At 31.7% G+C, this 25,676-nt stretch overlaps 1 protein-coding gene and 1 long non-coding RNA gene across 8 annotated transcripts; one reads left to right on the plus strand and one right to left on the minus strand.

The window, feature by feature from the left end:
- Positions 1-1,980: 1,980 nt before the first annotated feature.
- Positions 1,981-4,143, minus strand: LOC146955490 (uncharacterized). 7 transcript variants are annotated; one of them, XR_015016652.1, is made up of 6 exons: positions 3,929-4,143; positions 3,777-3,824; positions 2,852-2,934; positions 2,702-2,763; positions 2,463-2,586; positions 1,981-2,385 (listed from the first exon to the last, which is right to left on the minus strand). It is a non-coding gene; the product is annotated as an uncharacterized LOC146955490 (long non-coding RNA). The 7 variants fall into 7 exon arrangements; XR_015016650.1 differs by having other exon boundaries at positions 2,463-2,763; XR_015016647.1 differs by having other exon boundaries at positions 2,702-2,934.
- A 12,550-nt stretch (positions 4,144-16,693) lies between these two features.
- LOC146955491 (F-box/kelch-repeat protein At3g06240-like) lies at positions 16,694-18,211 on the plus strand. The gene has a single exon (XM_085721766.1). It carries the CDS (start codon positions 16,810-16,812, stop codon positions 17,953-17,955), a length of 1,146 nt encoding a protein of 381 aa, XP_085577892.1. The 5' UTR covers positions 16,694-16,809; the 3' UTR covers positions 17,956-18,211.
- Positions 18,212-25,676: the final 7,465 nt, after the last annotated feature.

The following is a 25,676-nucleotide window of genomic DNA, read 5'->3' on the forward strand; positions in this document are numbered from 1 at the left end:
AAAAAAATTAATAGATATAAAGTTTTTTTTTTTTTTGGCTCGGATTGTAAAGAAAGGGGTGTAATAAACCATACAAATTGAAATAAATAAGTCTAAGGTTTATTTTTCCTTAAAAAAAAGTCTAAGGTTTATTTTAGAATGTTTTAATATGATCTTAATGGTGATTAGCAAGGAATATGTTTAAGGATCCGTTTCAATAATATACCATTCAATCCCAATTAATTCCAAAACTTTTTTTTCTTCCAGTCAAATAAAAAAATACACATCACAATGAAATAATATCTTCTCCAATAGCCATGATGCTACCATTTCTACTTTGATTTCATTGCATCGTATTTTTTTTCCCAATCAGCCAAAACAAAAAATATATTATAATTGAAATATGATATTATTTTAAACAATCTGGTTAAATTTCATTTTTTTTAATTTACTTCATAAAAAAACACTCCTTGATATTAGTTATAAAATATATAATAATAAAATTGTCTCTCAATATTATTATTACATTACCATCATGAATAATAAGAATAAAAGTTAGTTTATTTCATCAGTTTCTTTAGTTCATAAAAAAAAATGGATTGGCCAAAACTCAAAGAATTTGATAGGGTATCAATCTTTCAATGTTACAATAATACTTTGTATTAGAAAAATTATTATTAAATTTATATAATATAGATTTTCATGTTATAACTGAAATATCATATTATATAAAACAATCTCGTTAAAATTTCATTTCTTAATATGATAACTAAACACTACATTACACGATTATACAAATAATATAATAATACAATATCATTGGTCTTCCAAAAAAAAACATTGAATTGTAACATTTCCATAAAAAAAATAACATATAATAACACAATTTAATTGGTCTTCAAAAAAAAAATATTGAATTATAACATTTCCATAAATAAAACATTAGAATAGAAGAAGATTAGAGCGCCACATGTCGCTCTTTGAATGAAACCTTAAAACCTTTAAAAATGGTGACACTTGTCAAGAAAAGAAGAGAAGAAGCTTTGAAATAGGTGGTAAATTTATATTATATAGATTCTCAAATTGGTCTATGACTGTATTAATGACTCAAAATGGTTCATGTCTTTATCAAATGTTTCTCAGATTGGTCCATGACTCTATTAGTTGTTTTGCATTTTAAGCCATTAACGTATCAAATAAGATGCATTATGCTATTAACCACTAAATGATATCCAAAAGACACCGGGTCAGTAACACTCAAAATACAAACAACTAATAGAGTCAATGACCAATCTAAGAAACATTTGACAAAAACAGAGACAATTTTGAGTTATTAATAGAATTTGGTACAAAGACAGAGACTAATTTGATAATTTACTCGTTTTAATTACAAGTTGAATTTTCTTGCCATAAAGTGTCTCTTAGGAGGGAATACTTCACTATGCTGCAACCTAAGGCCATTATTAATGAAGCCTAAGGTCAATTTACAAATCAACGAATATTGTTCAGTACCAATTAATGTATATATATCATGTGGGGGAGGGAATTAATAATTGCCACTAGTGCAAATCAGGGATACAAAACCTGTTTTTTAGAGATTTAAGACCTGTTTTTGAAGTGGGGTTATATCAGCAGGTGTTGTAAGTTTGACATATTACACCTTTTTTTTAACAGGTGTAAAAACTAGATATCATACCTGTTTTAATTATAAATTGGTGTGATATGTGTATTTGTAACCCCACTTTTTCACAAAAAGAGGTGTGAAACCTCGCATATAACACCTTTTTTTTAGCAAAAAAAGGGTATGAAAAACACCATAGCACGTTAAAAAAAAAAAAAAAGCCTACAGCCACTCCTCACCTATAGGAAAGGGCATATAAGGCTATTCAATTCCAATGCATTTTTCTACTTGCAGCGAGAGTAGCATCTAATAATTCTTCAAGTTGTTTTCCTTAGATTGTTATTTTAATCATTGATTAAAAGATAATCAAGAGAAACAAATTTATTTGTGAATTCAGCATAATAACTTGATAAATTGGTGATCAAATTGACAAGATGAAACTAATAAATTACCAACACAAGCATTCAAGATGAATATGATATAGAATCTAAGAATAATTTATACAAGTGAAACTTAACTACTTCAACTATTTGATAATTAAATACCCTGGTGAGTAAAAAAAACTAATTAACTACCCCACCTAATCAAAAAAGAAAACTAAATACCCCACTTAACTACTTCACTTTCTCATAAACTCCAAGAATCTGGATCTGCAAAAGGATCAAAATTACTTGTTGGAATCTGAAACTGTTGAGTCTAATCATGAGAGCTGGCCATTTAAACATGCACTGTGTACTTTGGCACCTTTATTCCTGGTACACTAAGCCATCCAATTAACTGATCGCCTGTCATAGTCGATCGTAGTTATAAGTTTATGTTCATTTGGAAAGTGTATGATTTTGACGCTTATTTAAGAGCTTACCTCAGCTTGTTTTCTTTCAACTTTCGGAGCATCGACAGGCGACAGGTTTCTTTCGGTCATCAGTGGATTCAACTTTCCTCCTGCTCTTCTTGTCCAGGATCAGAGAAGCACAATGAGAAAAGATCTTGAAATCAAAACACACAATGAGTCATTCAATGCCAACATCTTTGAATTAAAAATTGTATTAGGTTTATATATCATCAAGGACCATTTTTAAGTGTATTTAACATATACACAACCTGTAGTTACTGTTCCTTGCATGAAGGATGAGGCATTGTGTGATTTGATGTAATTTTCCATCCTTAAATAGTCAAACCATTATTTGGCTCAATGACACAATTAACGGCTTAATGAACATTGCAAGTGCTTAGGACAAGGCAAGTTAGTACCTTGTATGTGATTGAAACGACAAAGGTTTTAAGTAATTGATTCCCACTCAAAGTTAGTACCTTTGAACCTACGCAAAGGTGAGCTGCAAATGATTCAATAACATCTTTATCAACATTACTCGAACATTCCAACCCAAAGGGAAAAATAATTTATGAAGGAAAATAAATGTACAACAGTTGTGATGGTAAAATCAACTCTCCAGTTTCTCACAACCAAAAAGAAAACACATTTTTATACTCTAAATAGCTTTTATCAAGACTATAAGTGAGGTATATTCAAGCTCGTCAAATTTCATTTGACAAATGAAAAACATACAACATGAGTAAGGGAAAAATATTAATTTTTCTTTTGAAAGTCTTAAAACGCGATGTTAAAGAATGACATAAATAGTTATAATTACTATAAAAAAAAAAAAAAAAAAGAGTACCATAATCTTAATTCTTAACATTTTTGCATCAATCAAGATACATACAACCATTGCAACAATGTGCAAATCGTGTATTATATGCTGCATGGTATACTATCTATTTAAAACTTTGTGGGTGACATGGCAATTTCATTAAACAATCACTTAAGAAGTATGCACACTCTCTAGAATACAAACCATTTATAAGGAGGGTAACTATATAAGGTAATAATTAGCCAGATGAAAAGATGGTGGAAGTAAAAAAAGAGCATAAATAAGAAAGGTTAAATAACTTGAAGAGTATATATAACTTTTATCATGCTATCATGTTTCTATCTATTGGATGTAGTGTAAGGATTCATGGATTATGTAACTACACCCAACTTGAAATTTTTATGAAACTTCAATGCAACTTAAACTTAAAAAATATATATTTAACTTGCAAGAGTAAGTGCTAAAATCATAGGAATCTAAACTAACCACTAATGTAAATCATACATTAAAATTGTATCACCCACCGAATGCAGTGATAGGAATTTATCAAAGCCAAAAAGGTATTCCCGGTTCTGCAAAGACAAACACAAATGGTTTTCCGAAAACTTCATTAGGACATAAGAAAAACCATATAAATAGTAATTTGAACGATTCATTATATTGATAGCATGATTACCTTATTATTGCATACTTGCATGTCTCCCTTCTAACATCTGAGATCAAATTTCGAATGTAAATGGAGTGGCACTCAATTATTAAAACAGAAAATGTTCATTAAAAGCAGAATATGTCGAACAAAGCAGCAGACAAGTAGATACGGTCCTACAGAAAATGAACAGAGGCAAACGAATGCCGGCATCTGTGAGTCATGACAGTAGAAGCACACAATGTTGGCACAAAACATAGTACATGGCGCAAATAAATCTGAGTTGGCTGTAGGATATACTTGGGAGCTGAATTGATAATAGATAATAGATTAGCTTAATGAACAATTGATTAAAAATATAATTAACTACTGTGATAGTTAATTTACTATCACATAATGTTTGATTGTATCAAATAGTTCTTGAGTTAATTAGTCATTCTAACTTAAAACTACATAGAAAAAACGAATATATACAAATCATTAAAATTGCAACATGACAAATGATATAATAAGCTTTTAGGCACACCTCCTTAACATATAGCAAATAGTACATCCTTAATTTACTCATACACGAATAATTAAACATTTTGAACTAACAATCAAGCTTGCAAAAACAAACTTTTAAATGCCAACCTCTTCTATTGATATTTTTGTTTCAAATAACTATAACATATATCCAATATTTTCTAAAAATGATGGTAGAGACATTAGACTCAAAACAAATGTATTTAAATTAGATGGGGTCCAACTCCAAGGCATAGTTTGGTTCAAAGGTTTAGAGTTTTATCCCTCTCACATGCTGAATAAACTGTAAAGAATAAAAGAACTGGTATTCTCACAAAAAAAAAATCAATATTTGCTCAAACCATATAAAGAACATTTAGTTGCTAGATTGGTAAATAAAAATTATGAATAAAAAACAAAAGAGGTACCCACAATCGGACCTGATGACATTGAAATCCATTCTTGGCTAAGTAATGCTCCTCCAAATCACCTGGTATCTAGAACGTTAAATCAAAAAAAGTAATTACTATTCAGCTAATTCAAGCATCCGGTCAAATTTTGGAATATGATAAATAAAAATTATATAATCAACCATTAAAACCTTCTCAGAACCAAATAACACAACAATTAGTTTTGAAAACCAAATCGAGTCAAATAACAAATAATTTTATTTTATTTGATTGAATAAAATATTATCAACCACAACAGCATATCACAAAATGTGGGGAAAAGACGACAAAAAACACAAGTAGCACAGGGAGCCACATGCACACCCAGAGAAGCATAAAAACACCGCCTAATAGTGGCAAAAGCGCACACATAACCTAGCCCTGCAGCAAAATCTATACACTGATTTGAAGCAAACAACACAAATAAAGGAGATACAATCAGAAAAAACAACAGGAACCATAAGATTTCAAAATCAATTACTGAAACATAAAAATAGAATTTACTGAAACTTAGGGTTTTTGGGTGAATTGTGGCTCAGGAACGAGGACTTCATGGCTGAGGCGGAGGAAACTGAATCGGTAGTGAGAGAGAGGAAATCGTGAGTGAGAGGGATGAGAGTGAGATTTTCGTGGCTCTTGTTAAATATAGAGGAAACTGAATCTCGAAATTGAGAGTGAGGGTTGACCAGAATCGATCGAGAGATGGATGAGAGTGGGAGGATCGAGATGATTAAGCGTTTCCAGATTTTGTGATTGTAGAATCAGAGAGTTTGAGTTTGTGCGATTTCGTGTGTGGCTGAGTGAAATAATAATGAAATAATAAAAAATTATTTTGTTTCTTTTTTTTTTTTGACAAAATTTTGTTTCTTTTTTTTTAAACAGAAATTTTGTTTATTTTTTAAAAACATAAAAACAGAAAAGTATACATGGAAAACAAAATCTTTTTTAAAAACATGGAGAAAATATATCATACCCTTTTTTCTTAAAATCAAGTTTGCAATGATATTTAGGAGTATAAATAGCCAAGTTGGTTTAGTTTAAAGATTAAAAAGTTGGAGGTCAAGGGTTCGAATCCTGACAAAGAAATAAAAAACATTAACATAATAATTAATAATATTTCACACCTTTTTTTTTCTAAAAATCAGATATAAAATAATATTTACAAGTTTGCCACCTTGTTTTTATTTCATATTTGACCCCGGTTATTCATAAAATCAGGTTTTGAAATTTACTCACTAAAACAAAATTTGCAATATATTTACAAAAATGCCACCTTATTTATATTTCACACCTTTTTTTCATAAAATAGGTATAATACAAATAATTCTTATGTCATTTTTGCACTAGTGTGCTATCCTATATCGATAACAACTATTACAGAAGGAATAAGATTGTGAATTGCTTCATTGAGATGATGAATCATTTTGTAAAAATGTTGAAAGAAGTCAGTGCCCTCCAATGTTGACGATGGGATCAATAGTTGTAAATTGATGAAAGCTTATTTAAAACAATATGACAATGACTTTGGGAAAGAATTTGAAAAAATAAATAATAATTTCTTTTGATTTTGTCTTTTAAGGATTAATAGTTGTGAATTGATGAAAGCTTATTTGAAACAATTTGACATTGACTCTGGCAATAAATTTTAAAAAAAATAAAATAAAATATTTTCTTTTGATTTTGTCTTTTAAGGATCAGTGAATTGATAAAAGCTTATTTGAAACAATTTGACAATGACTTTGGAAAAGAATTTGAAAAATAAAATATTTTCTTGTGATTTTATCTTTTAAAATTTAGCAATTGGATTAAAACAAAAATGAAAAAAATAAATAAAAATTATTGCATGTTGCTGACTGGTTCAAAGTGAGGTTTGAAATATGAATGATCCAAATCTGTGTTTATTTTTTACAATAAATATTTTTACTCAAATTATGTTTATTATTTGAGTTATTATGGAATAACTATCTTAATAAACCAACAAGTTAAAATGGAACTTTTGTAAAACTTTGCTTTTTGATTCAAAAATTTATTAAATAGGATATAAAAAAAATCTCTTATTACAAACATTTGTTAGGTCAAGTCAATGGTTAACCCTAAACACTAAACCTAATTTTAAAAATATGATTCAAAGGGGAACTTCAATATTTTCCAGATTCGCTTGGCGAAATAATGTATCGTCTAGCGAAGTTAGCAGAAAACAGAGTCTTTAATTTTTCATTTTAACAAGTAAATGTGCAATCTACCATTACTTTAAAAAATATGCACACAAACTTAGACACGATGAAACTACAAATTTGAGCCAGTCAAACAAGAAAAAACATATATGCAAAGTTGACTGAAATTAACACACTGTTACTGATTTACATGTTTACCTTTAGTGTTTTAACTAAGAGGACACTACCTATGTAGTATATCAACCATTCTGGATCTCTCCACTCAACATTTTTGGACATGCATGTAGTAGAGAAATATGGAAATTAGTTTATTAATCTGCTCGATTCGCTAAGCGAACAGGTCCTAGCTTAACAAGTCAGCCATTTTCTAGGCGAACATGTCCTCGCCTGGTGAATTTAGCAGAAAAAGGGTTATTTTCAAATCTATTTCATGTTTCATTCAAAGCTTTATTGTACCAAAAGTTAATTAAATTATACTTCCAGAAATATAAATTAAGTTAATATAAGAATAAGGAATAGAAAATTGGGTTGCCTCCCAACAAACGCTTCTTCTACTTCATTAGTTTGACGCCTTTTTGGTTACAGTGGCCAAAATGAGATGGACAACACATCCTCCTTCATATTCCTTCACTTCAAATGGAACTCCATGAACTTGAAATAAAGCTGACGTGGAGTCGATATCCTCCCTAATTATTTCTTGTTGAACAAGACACATATTTCATCTATTATTTCTCAATCAATTTCTGCCTTGCTCTTTCACCCCCTTTTGTTCACATGATTCTTCCTTGTCAAGTAATCCTTCAATTTCCTCTTCAGCCATCATTACTTCTTCTATATCAACAGTGTCGACTTCCTCGGTATATGACCATTCTTTAGGAAGTTCTACTCTGTGTGACGTCTCTATTTCCTTCATTATTTCCACTTTGCCGCATCTTTAAAATTTCACGTCTTCCTCCGCAACATCTTCTCTAACACTCTTTCTAGATGCATCACTATCATTTGGAATATCGTCTTGATTTTTCAGAATGGTTTAAGCGTTGGTTTGACCTTCCATACTTTATGATGTATAAGTTATTTGTGCACTCATCATCTCCAACGACATGACAAAATCTTTAATCTTTGAATGAACACGTTCAAAATATTTTCAAGGATCTTAGTGGAGCATCAAGGATCTAAAGAAAAAGGGGTACTTTTCACCTTCAAAGGTAATTATGGGGGTTGTTTCTCAAACAATCAAGGCTCAAGGGGATCGATGCAGAGGCATATCAAAGAAGATTTCTTGGCGAAGAAGATCGAAGGATTGCATTGCATGCAAGCTTGAGATTCAAAGACCTAAGGATAATCTGATTTCAAGATAGCGTGAAGATTGGATGCTTTGTGTGATTGCCTAGGATAGAAAATTCAGAATCAGTTGGATTAGGAATTGATGGAATCTTCTTAATCACACACTTGTAAACATTTTCAACATTTTAGTGGAAGCCTGTGGAAGAGACATTTTCTTCTACAAAGAGAAGATGTACCCTTAGCGAGGACAAAAAAAAGGAGAAACTCTATAAATCTCTGGTGTTCTCTTCTCCTTTAACTCTTTAATTTTAGCAATTAACTTTGATATATGATGTTTGTTGATTAGCTTAATTACCATATGACTGTGTTTGAATATTTTTTCTAAAAGCTAATTTTCATTGATCATTGTTGTGATAAATATCACCAATTCAATCACCTTGCATATTAGAGATTAATTTGTTGATAATCTTCCTACATATATCAAAGTAGCTTATTCCTTGTGTAGTTGTTTCTTGTATAAAGTTAAGTTTGGTTTGACATAGTTATTGGTATTGTAGATTATTTTGTGCATTGATAATTGATTGTTATATTCAAATCAAGTGTGAATCACTCGTTCAAATTGTTTTATTATTTACATATTGTATTGCTTATTATCATTTGTATCTTGTGCGCAATTTTGAATAGTCATCCGTCTTTCAAAAGAATTTCAAAACCATGCTTTCGAAAAGTTTTTAAAAGGAAAGAAGATATTGATTCCCTCTTTAGATTATCGTTGTATCCGCTGAAGTAGATAAAATAGTCACAAGGAAGGGGGGTTTGAATTGTGACCCTTTAAAAATTATCCTGAAACTTAAAAGTGATTCTCAAGTAGTTTACTTGGAATAGTTAACTTTCTGACTTCAGAACGTTCTGAAGTTCATACACAAAAACTGTTTAATAAAGGGTTAATTATGTTTCTAGTCCCTATAAAATAGCAACCTTGTAAGTTTAGTCCCTACTTAATTTTAATAGCATTTTTAGTCCCTATAAAAAAAAAATTTACTTATAATTTTAGTCCCTGCTAAAACAAAGTTTGATTAATTATCCTTAAACTCTTAAATTTTTGAACGATTTTTTTGAGACAAGATTAGAACACTATGAAAGGTTCGTTTACTAAAATTTAGAATTTTCTGACATGAAATGAATTAAATATGAATTTTTTAAAACGACAAAAGTTAAAGATAAAAAGTAATAAAATCTGGATGTAGAAATCAAATTTTGCGATAATTTTTTGCGGACGAACTTTTAGTAATGTTCTAAACATGTCTGCAAAAAATTGTTCGAAAATTTAAGAGTTTAAGCATAAATTAAACAAATTTGAATTGATTAGGGACTAATACTCAGTGCAAAAAACAAAATTAGGGACTAAAAATGCTATTAAAATTAAGTAGGGACTAAACTTACAAGGTCGCTATTTTATTGGGACTAGAAACATAATTAACCCTTTAATAAATTAAATGTGCAAGTGTGTGTTGTGTATACTGTAATTAAAGAGTATAGAGAAGAGAGAAAGAACACATAGAGAGTTATAATGGTTCATCCAATGTGGGCTAGTCTACTCCTCACAATCTTGTGAGAGTTTCCACTATGATGCTTGAGATAACCTCTCAAGTCCTGCAACTTACAATCTTTGTTCACCTGAACAATTACAACTCTGTATTCTCTAAGCCTCAGCAGGCTTGCACCTTCTTGCTAAGTTAACCACTTAGACTTTTACAACCCTTGCTCAAACTAACACTTTAGTACCCCTAAAGCTAGATGAGACTTTGTTTACAATTTGTATGGAGGTTAAATATTTGTGAATCAAACAGAAGAGGAGGAAGAAGAAGTTATCTATAAAAGAGATAACAGAAAGAATTGATTTACACTACAAAGAAGATAGAAAGAGTCTTCAATGATGATCAATTCAAATTGCAAGAGCTTCAAACACGTTTCAAATGTTTTCTTGTATGCTTTGCAATGGTGCAAGTAATGCTGAGACTTTGATCTCTATTTATAGAGTTATTGGACTCATATAGCCGTTGTAGGATGTCCAATGGTGTTATGCCATGTGTCCTATATGGGTCCCACAAGCTTTTACTTGAAATTCTGGGTGAACATTCTGATCAAAGATGAACTTCAGAATGTTGTTGTGTTCTTGATGATCTTCATTTGGGTTCATCATGATATTCATCTGGGTTCATCATGTATGAATGAACACATGAATTTCTGGGCGTGTCATTTGCTTTTTATATGAATTTCTGGGCAATAACCAAAGTATGGGCTTTTTCACATACATTAGAAAGTTACTTTCCCAGATTTGCCTAGGGACTGGTGCAGGAGAGATAAAGTGGGATTCTGCATCTTCATGCCCATGCTTTGAGGGATTGTGTGGTTTTGTACTCTACCAACTCTCATGCGTGTCTGTCTCTGATTGAGCAAGACATATTTGCTTTGTTTTGCCCTTTTTGCTTTTCACCTACTGTATTGTTCATAAAGTAAGCATGTGCAGAGCTGAACATTCTGACCATTAGAATGTTCCTTTTGTTTCAATTAGGATGATTTGTAAGACTACCATTTGATGTAATCAAATCCTAATAGTGAAACAAAAATGAAGAGCAGTGATTTTAACATCTAGGATGATATTCCCTTTTGGAATATTCCTAGTACTTCAATGTTCATAGTCTTAAATGAACATTGAGTATCCTTTTTGACATTATCCTTATATATGCCTTTATTGCTTGATTAATCCATGCAAATGTACTTTCCTGGACATTTATCCATGTCACATGTGCCTTGCATGACCTTGATCAATGTTCTTGAGATTCTTGGCTTGTGTAATAATGACTTTCTGATCTCTGCTTGAACATTCTGATCTCTGAGCAACATTCTGATCTAACCTTCTGACCTCAGTGTTAGATCATGAATTCAAATGTCCTTTGATTTCTTGAATCTTGGTATGATTTAAACCTTGTTCCTGTCTTAGTAAAACACTCAAGAGCACAAGTTAAATACCAAGGAATTAATCAAAGTCCATTAATTCTTTAATCATAATGGTTTATTATCTTTAAAATTAATTAGTGATTTTGCCTCAACATCCGCCATATTGACTAATAAGGAGGTCTATTAATCATTGACCAACTCTATTTTCCTATAAATCAGACTCACACTATAATAGAAAGACATCTTTTCGCAGATTATAATAATCTTTCTTCTCTCCTTCATCTTAATTCTTGTTCTTGCCTTAATTAGTAACACGTTATCATAAATGATTGTATACTTTCATAATAGTTCATGTTTATTTATTCTTTATAAATTTTGAAAGAAGATTGTATACTTTCATAATAGTTCTTGTTTATTTATTCTTTATAAATTTTGGAAGAATTCAATATTCATTTATCTCTTGATCATTGGTTTTGATAATTGGAGACATAGTTCTTGAAGAATTAACAATCTAATATCAAACATAAGATTGAGAACAAAAAAAAAAAAAACAGTGATTTTACTTGGTCATTGTTGAGAGAGAGTTGTGGTTTAGTTCTTGAAGAACTATACATATAGACCATGATTAATGTTTATACGATATACTTTATATTAATATATTTTGGATCTAAGAAGATTAAGAGAATTATTTTTATGTCAATTGAATATGGTAATAGGGAGTTGTAAGCTTAATGGAAAATACCCCTATATTGGTTCGTCATATTCATGAAATATCTAAACTATATTGACACGTTATTTTTAAGCAGATTTTGCGTCAAAGAAACAATTGTAAATATTATGGAGGTTTCTCCTAGGAGTCTCCAAAACCTCCACTTTTATGATATATTCGGAACTTACATGTCTAAAAGTGTTAGTGTTTGCTTGTAATTTTTTTCCTCTAGACTTTACCCTTTTTGTTTATTAAAAAAAGGATTAATTCCCTCATTTAAATTAGTTAGAATATGATGACGTGTAACTGTTATGCTAAAATTTTATTTTCATTTTGTTTTAATCACATCATTTATCCTTATATTTAAACATTTTTATTTAACTTAATTGCTAAGTTTTAAAAAACAAAATCAAAAGAAATTAAAAAGTAAAAAGGTTTTAACTTACACGATTCTAAAAGGAAAAAAACAGGGTTAATTGTTCAAATAGACTATTTATTATACACGAAGTGTGAAAAATAATCTTATAAAAAATAGATTATAACTCTATAATTTGAGATTCTTTCTATTTTTTAACTCCTACTTTTTCATGTAGACATAAATTTCCGAAAAGTGATCTAGGGTTTGAATTTTTTCATGATTTTTTGCAAACATAATTTTTTCTTGTGATTATGAATTTTTGTTCTCCATAATTATGAATTTCTTAAACAATTTATAATTAATTCGTTTCTCGTTTAAAAACTCCAAAACTTAGTGGTGGAAGATGTTCTAACCATTCCTACAAAATTAGTGAATGAAATTTGAACCGTGAGTATATGCTTACATGGAACAAAAATTCAATTTTACACGTTTTGGTTAAAAAAATTAAAATAAAGGCGTAGACGAAATTGTACGAAACTTTGAAAATATTATCTATGTATTTTTATAGAGATGTCTGCATAAAACCAGCTCAAAATTCTATTTAAGATTGATATTTCCGTTGTTTTGAATTTTTTTTAGGTTTTTGTGCTTTGAAAATTTATAATTAATCAGTTCCTTGTCGAATTTTTTTAATTTTACGTGGAAAAACATATTTTAACGTTTTAAACATGTTTGCGAAAAATCATAGAAAATTCAACCTCTAAGCCAATTTCTGAATTTTATGTCTAACGGAAAAAAAATAAAAGATAAGAATGTCATATTTTAGATTAGAATTCGCCTATATTCGATTAGACGGTCAATTTGAACGATTAAAAAACAAGTAAAATCTTGCTTTGTGCTCCAAAAATGAATTAAATATTAAAAAAAATTGACAATAAAAAGCGAGCACTATATAACCCTACCAAATTTATTCCTAAAAAAAAAAACCCTACCAAATTTAAGCAAGAGCTGGAATACAAACCCTAAAATTAAAACGGTGACAAACATTCTTGCGTAAAAGAGGAAGACGCATGAATGGAGAGAAAGACACTTTATTTGCCTCTTGAATTGATTATCCAAATCCTATTGAGGTTACCAGTTAAGTCTCTTATTTGTTTCAAATGTGTTTGTAAGTCATGGTTTTCTCTTATCTCTGATTCTCACTTTGCAATTCACATTTTCTACTTACCACCGCAACACATACCCATAGAATTCTGTTTATGAGTTCAACTTCCGAAATTCAATCTATAGATTTAGAACCATCGCTTCATGGTCATTTTGATTCTGTTTCATTGAACCAAACTTGTATGGAATCTAATTATGTTATAATTCAAGGTTCATGCAGAGGGTTTATACTTTTGTACTCTAATCCGAAAATTTACGTATGGAATCCATCCACCGGAGTTCATACAGACAAATACCTTCGCTTCCTCCTAATCAACCACGTTCTTTTTTATGGTTTTGGCTATGATGAATCAGCAAATGATTACTTGGTGGTTTCAGTATCCTATGATAATATTCGAAACAAAGATGATGTACTATTCCATTTGGCGATTTTCTCACTAAGAGCTAATGTGTGGAAGGAAATTGTGGGTACTACCCGTTTGCCTTTTTGTGGTCGGGCCTCTACCTTTGATTGTCTTGTAAGGTTTTAAAAAAACGGTCTTTACCGAGAAAAAGGCCGCGACAAAAAGGTATAGGTAGCGGCAATGGAGTTGCCAGGACCCTGAATCAGGGGGTTCAAACTTTTGAACTTTTATATATGTATGTATGTATGTGTGTGTGTGTGTCTATATATATATATATATATATATATATATATATATATATATATATATATATATATATATATATATATATATATATATAGACAGGATCCGTTGACACCAGGTGTCAACGAATTCGTTGACACCAAATCTTAAGCGTTCATTTTTCTTGATCTAAAGGTTAATAATTATTCATCAAAATCTTAATGTGGGCATTCAGTAATTCATATCTCCTTTCCTAAAAATCCTCTTGTTTCCTAAACGAGACTTGTCTTCTTCATAATGATACATCCTGTACCTGCACCATACTATCTTACAAAAGAATCGGTTCATGGTTGTTAAATTGTTTTATGTTTATCCTTCACATGAATCAAGCATTAGTTAGCATGTAAATTTTTTTTGACATAAACCTTGAATCTGAGTTTGACATCATCGGTCTCTTATTCCAAATAAAAATTACATCTTCTCCATTTCAATCTAAAATTTGGGAATTCTATCAATGGGGGAGAATTACGATTTATTCAATAAAATTCTATTTCAAAATTATGATTGATCAATATGGTGGATTATTTTTAGAGACTCAATTGCCAAACCTAAAATCTCACAAATACAATAAAACTCATCAAAAAATACCCCTAAATCATAGATTCACTAACTTACTCTCAGGCTGCTATTATTTTCATAAATTTGGTATATTATATGTTTTATGGCCTGGAATCCGTACGAGGAATTAACTAAGGGGGTAGAGATGCTTACAAGAATAATATTAAGATGGGTGGGTGTATATATATATATTGAATGAATATATATATATTGAATAAAAAATTTACATGCTAAAAAATTAACAACCATGATAAAAAATTTACATGATAAAAAATTAACAACCATGATAAAAAAAATTTAATCAACCGATTCTTTTTTATCATGGTGTATATATATATATATTGAATAAATATAATATAATATTATATCATTAGAAAAATATAATATAATACTATACTATTAGTAACTAACTAAATTAGACACGTAAGAAAAAAACTGATTTGAAAGCTATTGATGTGTGTTGTAGAAGGTGCAACAATTATTTTTCAGGGTGTTTATAGTGCGTGAAATATGAGAAATTAGTATGGATTTTGAAATTTGAGGGGATGCAGCTGCATCCCCTGTCTCCAACGTGCCTCCGCCAATGGGTAGCGGACGTTACCGTTTTTCACCGTTTTTAATAAGGAGTGAACAAAAATCACGACAAAACGCCGTTACGGCCGCGACGAAACACCGCTACGGTTGCAAAAATATGCCGTTCATGACATTAGACATAGAATCCAGATATTTTTTTTCAATTGAGATAGATGAAAATCATATTATTAGTACATATTTGATCATAAATTACGTCAGTTATCTCCTTAATTATCTAGTTTAGAACATCAAATCTTTATCTAGTTTAAGTTATTTAAGTTAATATCATAATTTAAGAGTTGTGCAATGTTTTGATTAATTCACACCGCGACAACCGCAATCCGTATCGCAACAGCCGAAATCGCGAAATCCTATACGCGATCGCGACCTTGACCGCGACCGTTATTTAAAACCTTATAATCGCTCTTCAATGGGGCTATTCACTGGTTGGTTATACGTGGTTGTCACTTTGTTGTTATTGCTTTTCAGTTAACGGAAAGAAAACTTTTAGAGATTCCTCTCCCATTTGATCTTGTTGAGTCTGATAGTTTTTTGAAGTGGAAATTTCTTTGGCCTCCCAATGACTAATATTGTTTTGCCATTGTAAACCCAACTGCCATTGTCACAACATAAAACTTAGTGACTGGTTACAAGCAAATGGTCTTCTAAAAAAAAAAGGTTACAAGCAAATGGTGGGAAGTCTCAAAGTACATTAGTGACATAGGAGTACAGATTACATAGAAATTTGAAGAATAACCATTAACCAATTAATAGAAACTTATTAACCATTTGAACAATAACTATTAAGCATGACTTTAGCTTCAAATGTAAGTCTAAAACAAGCACCATCACAACTTATGTCAAACAAAAGTTTTAATCACAAGTTGAATTTTCTTGCGATAAAGTGTCTCGTTTAGGCCAGTTTTAACTTAGCCTTACCATATAGGAGGTAATGCTTAGTTGAAGGAAGATGTTGAAGACACTGTTTTGACTGTCATACCATTCACTAAGAATATTATGGTTTTTTGTAGCAAGAAGAAAAAAAAGAATAATATGTTTTTTACAATCTCAAAGTTAGCCTATGAAAACAACTTATAGATTATAGGAAAACAACTTACCTGTAAGAAACAAAAGGACAAAAATGTACTCACATTATTCTGATCAGCTTCTACAAAAAATGGAGTAAGTAGTATGTTGATAATTGAGTTAAAAGTAAAATTATGTAGATACTATTATTGATATTGATCAATATTAAGTTAAAATAATAACCTAGACGGTCGCCCCTCTATGCATGCTGAGGACTACCCAGTTTTGATTGGAGACAGCTAATATCCCGTAACTCTCTACGATATAAAAACAGGAGCATGTTAACCCACCCAATGCCCATATATTAATTTTCATAACCGTCGTCTACCATCTCTTCATCGTCTTCTTTTAATCTTTTCTCCTTTCTTTACACATAAACCCTAAATCAAAGGCAGAAGAAGACGCATGGCAGAGGTGGCGGAGCTTATGGCGGAGGTGGATCCACCACCGTATCTGCCTGATGAATTGATCACCAAAATCTTAGTGAGGTTACCAGTTAAGTCTCTTATTCGTTTCAAATCCGTTTCTAAGTCATGGTTTTCTCTTATCTCTGATAATCACTTTGCAATTTCACATTTTCAACTTACTGCTGCCACACACATTCGTAGGATTCTGTTCGTAACCGGAAATTCACAGTTTCATCTTTCCTCTCCAACACTCTTAACTGCTACTCCTGAATTTCGATCTATAGATTTACCGTCATTGTTTACGGACGATGATTATAATGAACCTGTTCCACTGAACCCTAGTTTTTCACTTCCGGAATCTCATTTTGATCTTCAAATTAAAGGTTCATGTAGAGGGTTTATATTTTTGCACACTTGTTCAAAAGCTTATATATGGAATCCATCCACCGGATTTCATAGACAAATACCTTTCTCTCCTAGTGTTGCATATTTAATGTTTTGTGGTTTTGGGTATGACGAGTCAACCGATGATTACTTGGTGGTTTCACTTTCGTATGATTACTTGGGGTTTTTCTCATTGAGAGCTAATGAATGGGAAGAAATCGCAGATACTGTCGATTTGCCTTTTTGTAGTAGGGCCTTTTCCTTTGTCTATCCCTTAGTAGAGTCGGTCTTTAATGGGGCTATTCACTGGTTGGCTTTAAATCTTGATACATGTGACTATCTTGTTGTTGCATTTGATTTAGTGGAAAGGAAACTTGTAGAGATTCCTCTCCCAGATGATATTGACTATCGTTCTACAGATTGTGGGTTATGGGTATTTAGAGGATTTCTAAGTCTGTGGGCTATAGTGGACGAGGATACGGTTGATATATGGGTAATGAAAGAATACAAAGTGCAGTCATCTTGGGCTAAAACTCTTGTTCTTACTACTTATGATACCGTTCATGGCATTTCCCTTGTATGTTGCACAAAAAGTGGTGATATTGTTGGAACAGATTGCCGTACTGGATTGGTGAGATATGATGAGGAAGGAGAGTTTTTAGAGCATACCTACTATTGCAAAGATTCACGAAATGGGTTCCGATTGGCTATGTATACGGAGTCTTTGCTTTCACTCCCTAGTGACAATGAGGAAGCTTAAGAAGATGGCACAAACAAGAAGAATGAGTTAGTTTTATTTTCTCCTTCACCGTTTTCTAGATATTTATAATTATGTTGTATTATGAACTATGGCCGAATTTGTAACATGAGACACTATGCCATATCAGCTGATTCAATATCTCGTAAAATGTTCATTTTTTTGGTTAACTATTTGTAATATGTTTATTGGAAATATTGACAACTTTGTTTGTGTGATTCACTGTTATTTATGCATATGTATCTGGATTATGTTCTAATGTATGCTGTGTTCACGGTTTGAAATTGTTCTACTGAGTTTATGCATTTGTAATTGGATTCTGATTTAATGTATGTTGCGTTCACTGTTTGGAATTGTTTTGTACTCAGAACTTATTTTAAGTTTGATCATAGCCCTATATGTATTTGAATGAAATAGAAGGTTCTGTGAATCCTATAACTACTGGTAGTGTCTGCAGTAATGGTAATCATGATAATGGAAACAACAACTGGATTAATATTGTTGTTCATGCTTGGGGTGATGTGCAAAATTATCAGCAATATATTGCTTTGCTCTAAAGAGGATTGGTTAAGATATATAACTTTTTTTTAATCATGGAATGTATATTTGTCATTGTTATGTTTGATTGACAGGTGATTCAATATTGCTGAACTTTTGTTTTGTATTGTTTAAAGGCTTAATAGTTCTTTACCCTTGTAATATAGGTCATTTCCGGTTTTTTCCCTTCTAATTTTTTTATTTATTTTTTGATTTACCCCCTGTAAAAAAAAATTGTTTTGATTTACCCCCTAATAAGCCAAAGAAAAATGAAAATTTCTTGAAAAAAAAAATAAAATTGGTTTTTGTTTGGCCTATTAGGGGGTAAATCAAAACAATTTTTTTTACAGGGGGTAAATCAAAAAAAAAAATTTACATGGGGAAAACCGGAAATCACCTGTATTACAGGGGGTAAAGACCTATTAACCCTTGTTTAAATGAAGAAATTAATTGCTAGGCCTATTACTTTATAATTGTCTAAATTAAAACATCTTATAATCTTCAGTCCAAACATGGAGGAAAAACAGTCCAAAACATCTTATAATCTTTATTTCTGTTGTGTTCAAATTCAACATATGTATGGGAAAATGTAGATCATAGCACTTGGAGAAATTCATCATGCGTATTCATATACTGATGAATTTGAGCTAGATGGTATTCAGTATAACATTGTCAATTCTTGTACGATATTTTTATATGATTGTACCCTCAATTAACTTTTATATGCTAAATGATAGCATAGTTTCTGAAAATTTTAGAAGCCTCTCCAAATTTGAACGAGTGGAATTGAAAATAGTAGTAAACCATAATTTAAAGTCATTTGGCAATTTTTAAGGGAAAAAGGTAAGTTTGAGAGCTTGTAAGTAAGTAAGTAAGTAAGTTGAATGATATAATGATGAAAAATTTGAGAATATTGAAAGAAGGGGAATATCATCAATCTCTATATCAATTTGAAATGCGCAAAATGTCTTGAGTAAATCAACAATGTATTTTATTTTATTTTTTTTGGTAGAAAAAGAGGGCCAAAGTTTAAAATGAAAGAGAACTATAAGGTTACACGTAAAGCTGTCAATTTAGGGAGCGTTGAAGATTTGAACATCAACTCACATGTGAAGGGGGCTTAAAATATACTAAAGAATAAGACTATTACTTACCTCTGCAACCCACACTTGTCGAATTCTGTTCTTAACAGAAACTTCTGAAATTCGATCCATAGCTTTGGATTTATTGTTTACCGATCATCTTGCTCTTCTTCACTGAACCCCAATTTTCTGCATCACAAACTTGATTTTGATCTTAAAATTATAGGTTCATGCAGAGGGTTCATATTTTTGCAGTCTTGTCCAAACTTTTACCTATGGAATCCATGCACCGGAGTTCATAGACAAATACCTTATTCTAATTTTTCACATTTCAAATTCGATGATACTGGGTATGACAAGTCAGCAGACGATTACTTGGTGGGTAAGTATGAAATAGTGAGCTAACACTATTTCTAAATTAGAACAAAGAATATAAAATTCTTATTGTCAATGTCTATTTAGATGATCTCATTCACAATGGAAATAATGAATGGCTTCAAATGCAAGTCTAAAACAGGCACCATCACAACTTATGTATAAAAATAAACGAGCGTCAACGGTGTTCATTATCTGTAGTTGTCAAACAAGTGTTATAATCACAAGTTGATTTTTCTTGTCATAAAGTGTCTCTATCAGGCTTGTTTTAACTTAGCTTTACATAGGAGGGAATGAGTTGTGTTATCTGTACAACTAAAATTAAACAACTAGTGCAACATCATATATCAATCTGAGGAGCACACAAATTGAAATCGGTCAAAAAAATATTAAAAAATAGCAAATAAGTTGTTGGTTGTACAGATGAGTTGTTCACAAATTATATTTTGAAAATATCCCATAGTAAAGACGTTATTCAAAGGGGTTATTCACTGGTTGACTCTTCGTTATGATACATGTGTCCATGTTATTGTTGCCTTTCATTTAATGGAGAGGCAACTCCTAGATATTCCTCTCCCAGTTGATATTATTGACTATGATGATTTTTTAGATTGGGGTTTATGGGTATTTAGAGGATTTCTCAGTCTATGGGTTTTGAGGAGAGATACACTTTGTATATGGGTGATGGAAGGATATAAAGTGCATTCGTCTTGAACTAAAACTCTTGTTCTAACTATGGATACCATTCCTCGCATTTTCCCTTTGTGTTGTACAAAAACTGGTGATATTATTGGAACAAATGGTCGTACTGGATTGATAAAATATGACGACGAAGGAGAATTTCTTGAGCATAACTATTATTGTAAAGATTCACGTGGATTCCAATTGGCCACGTATGAGTCTCTACTCTCACTTCCCGGTGAGAGTGGGGAAGCTTTAGAAGATAGCACAAACTAGAAGAATTGGGTAGGTATATTTTCTCCTTCACCGTTTCTGGATATTTATAATTATATTCTATTATGAACTATTGGGTGGCTGTATTTCTAAAATGAGTCAGTATGCCACAAGAGCTGATCCAATATGTCATGAAATAATCATTGGAAAACTACATGTAATATGTTCATGAGTAATATTGACAGTTTTGTTTGGGCCATTCACAATTATCTATGCATGTGTAACTTGATTCTGCTCTTGTTAAGAGAGGTAATGAACACCAAGTCTACAAGCCTACACAAGGCATTATGTAGACTAAAACAAGCTATAAGCATCAAAGGTGTTTATTGTATTTTATTTTATTTTATTTTTAGCTGCCAATATTATTAGAAGTGACCAAAGCTCTCAAGACGGGAAAAAAGGCACATAAAAACCAATTACAACACCCCAGCGTATAAGCAAATACAAGGCGGACAATACCATACAACCTAAACAAAACAGCACCAAGGAAAAACACCTGCTGCCCCCAGGCCAGCTAACACAGCTCCCATCAGCAGCTGATACAAACATAAAATGTTTTTGGATTTCCAAACTGTTAAAATTGGATTTCCAAATTCTGTTATCTACCGAAGTTGTTACTAGGTTGAGTCACGACCAGGTCGCTCTCTTTAAGACGTTTCGTGGCACTACCCAAAGTTGTGCAAGGTAGACTATCAACCACGCCGCCTCCAGGATAAAACAAGCTCAACTACAACTGTTCGATTAACAACTGCACTGTAGAAAATCGTTCGAGAATTACACCCTCAAATATGGTTCTAAGACCACTCTTTAATATTGAAACCACTCAAATTAATATGGTATTATTACCATTCTATTATGGTGCTGAGACCACTCAAATATGGTGTTACCACCATTCTAATTTTAACTTCTCCAAAACATCAATATGGCACTACGACCACTCAAATATGGTGATACCACCATTTCTCATCAAATAGAAAATTATTGAAATAATTTATATACTGTTAAGATCATTCTTAATTCCGACGGGACATAAGTATTACGAAAAGGGACTATGATCTTAATAGTACTCTATATTCCGAAGGGACTATGAACTTAAGACCACTCTTAATTCTGAAGGGACATTAAACCGAAGAAGGGACTATGGTCTTAAGAACAATTTTAAAATATGGTTCAATCGATTGATCGAAGCCACTCGATACGGTACGTAACCGCTCTATTTGAAACCGAAAGGGACAGAAAGGAGTAGAAGCAGAAGAAACTTGTTAACACAAGTCGGAGGGAGAAGAGAAGAAAAGAATTCCCGACAACTCAATGAAATTCTTTTCGGTGTGAAGAATGAATGGGGCGAGCTCTCCTTTTATAGGGAGAGTTTGTAACAAAAAACGAGTGACTTGGGGATTAAGTCTGCTTAATCCTTAAGCAAACGCGTTTTGTTTCTTAATTGGATATATCCGGAAGTTTCTGGATACGCGATTTGGATCGGGTCGGATCGTAACAAATTTATTTGTTACGCGTAGCGCTTACGGATAATGATTAAATTAATTAATTAATTAATTTAACATTTTCAAGTGACAAAAAATATATATATCATTTTTTTTTATTCGATATATATATTTTGTAAGCGTTCACCCGTTCACAAAATTGGGTATCCCAAGGGCACACCCTTGGAGGTCACTTTGCCCATATATAAACACTTACTAGTTGGGGTGACCCTCCAATGTGGGACATTTTTAAGTCACACCCACACACTAGTTCTTTCATAGTGTTTTTTCTTTCCAATTTTCTTCACTAGAATTAACTAGTGTTCCAACAATCCCCCACTTGACTTCAAAATGGTTTCGTAAACTTTTCAATAAGATTTGCTAATTTACAAAGGTGTCGCCAACAACTTGAACCTTTGCATAGTGGAAGGTATTCTGATTTAACAAGAGTTGCTTACAACATTGAACTCTATCTCAGACATAGAATCCACACACAAACCTTTTCATAGGTGTATTCTAAAAGCCCGTGCGTTTTAAGGCCATGCACGTGTATCCCGGTTTTAACGAATGCTCTAGGAATTCTGCCTCGAAATTCCATAGGACTGGCCTAAGTTCCACATTCGTATAGGTGAGTCTATCAAGGGTACTCCTGTAGCTGTGTACCCCACTCAACATAGAGTATAGATCTCATTAAGAGTTACTATTACCTCATCCTTCTTTTGCTGCAGGATCATGCTTTCTATATTCTTTCTCTCATAGCATGTTCTACCACTTCATGACTCGTTTTTACCCATTGAACCTATTTCTTGGGATCTCCAGTCATGTAGGTTGGGTTACCATCACTTGTGGGCTATATGCATTAGTCCCATCCTACTGGATGTTTCTTGGACTTTCTCTCTATTAAGTCCTTTCGTTAAAGGATCAGCTAAGTTTTCATTCGTACGTACAAAATCAACTCTAACCGCTCCATTTAGAGATACACTCTCTAATCGTGCTATGTTTTCGCCTTAGTTGTCGTCTCTTACCATTGTAATAACGATTCTTAATCTTTGCAATAGCCGCGGTACTATCACAATGAATTAACACAGCAGGTAACGGTTTTTCCCATAGAGGGATCTCAGCTAGCAAGGATCTTAGCCAACTTGCTTCTTCACTAGTTTTCTCTAGTGTTCTCATCTCAGATTCATTCCATAGTGGACTGAGTCAATATCATTTGTTTTAACAAACAACTCCTCTAGTGATGCTCAATGTGCAAACACTATTCGCTAAATATTCATCTGAAAGATGTTCTATTTTATATCTTGTACCATTTAAGTACAATATGTTACTCCTAGTGAAGTAATGTTAGAGTCATAATCTTCTTAAGGCACCTCATGACTCTTTCTATAGCATGGCAATGCTTCTCATCCGTCTACCAGTAAACTTGCACAAGAGTTTCACGACATCGACAATATCGGATCTAATACATTCAGTGGCATACCTAAGTGCTGCCAATGATGCTCGTATATTCTGTTATTCTAACTCCATCTCAAGTGTTCTTACACTTGGATCATAATATATGATTGCAAGTTTACGGTGAAATAATTACATTTCCTTAAGATCTTCTCAACTTTGTGAGATTTATCAAAAAAGTTATCTTTTCTGATCTAGTAATCTTGAAACCAAGAATTACTTCAATTTTTGTCTAGGTCTTTCTTATCAATGTTGTTGATAAACAATGATTTCACATAATTCATAACATGAATCTTTAAATCAAATATGAGCAAGTCGTCTTCATAGAGACATATGATCGTGCAAATATTATTTGTCACTTTCATTCACTTTATACTCATTCGATAGCATTAGAATGTCAAATTTTTCATGTCATTCCTTAAGAGTTTATTTTAGACCTCACAAAGAATTATCTAACTTACAGATTTTGTTTTCTTGTCCATGAATCGCAAAATTTTCATGTTGTTTCATATAGATTTCTTCTTCTAGTTCAACATAAAAAGAGGCAACTTTCACATCCATTTGGAGTACTATCGAGTTATGAACGGCGGCTAAAGGGACTAGTCCTCTTATGGATATGATTTTCGTGACTGGTGAATGAATGTCGAAGAAGTCTATATTTTTTTCTTTGTCTAAAACCTTTGACTACAAGGAAAGCCTTGTATTCATCAATCGTACCATCAGGTTTTAGTTCCTTTTTCCAAAATCCAAATACAACCGATTGGTTTTGGAACTATGAGACAAGTCAACCAAGTGTCATGTTTTGTTAGACTCTAGAAAATCCATTTCATCGTTTATTGCTTCTTGCCATAATTCAGCATCCATTAAGGATATAGCTTTTTAAGGCTTAATGGATCTTCTTCCATTGTATAAACCAAGTTCATACTCTTTAGCAATTTTAGCTTTCTTACCTCCTTAAGGTTCTATAACATCTCGTACGATGTTTTCATAACTATTTCTGATAACATGAATGTGATCAAATTTTAGTGCCCCCACTAGTTCTTAATTTTTAAAAGGGAATTTAATTTGCCCCCACTAATGTCGTGCTTCCATTAGAGCCCCCACTATTCTTTAGTTAAAGGGGTAAATATTTACATATAATTCGACATCTTTTAAATTCTATGATCACTTTAACATTTAGGTCATAAAACCTATATGTTTCGTTATTTATCGCATACCCGATGAATACATATTCATAGGCTCTACTAGTGAGTTCAACTCTCTTGGGGTCCAGGATCTAAATATAGTCCAGAAAATCCAAAGTTAAAAAATAAGACAAGTTGGATTGTCTTTTCTTCAAAAATTTCTTAATTAGAATTTTTATTCTTAGACTTGGGTACTCTATAAATTTCAATTTTCGTTATAAAAAATTGAACATTCAAGCATATCAATTTTATTTTTCCAAAGTTCACAGTCATCAATAAATATGATAAAAATATCATTTTATCATTTCTAATTTATGTGTCATCAATTTAACACATATCATAATTTATTATGCTTAGAGATTCAAATTCTCTAAATTCTTATTTATATGAACTTTTTAGTTCATATATCTTGACTGCAACAAATAAAATTGTCTAATTATATAACGTTGGAATTAAATCCAAGTTACTCAAAAATTAAACTCTTGTTAATGATCAATTTTGATATGTCAAATATTAAAATTACCCAACTTATATAGAAAGGGAATGTAATTTTGAACATGTCATCAAAGGCACAACCTTTTCCCACAAGAGTGCATGATACACAAGTCTCTCTTTAAGTCTGAGTCAACTCAGTCTTATTCAATAAAATCTGAAATTCA

The sequence above is a fragment of the Medicago sativa genome, chromosome 1 (genome assembly GCF_051527215.1).
Source record: "Medicago sativa cultivar Bolivia chromosome 1, Bolivia_mono, whole genome shotgun sequence".
Taxonomy (NCBI): Eukaryota; Viridiplantae; Streptophyta; class Magnoliopsida; order Fabales; family Fabaceae; genus Medicago; species Medicago sativa.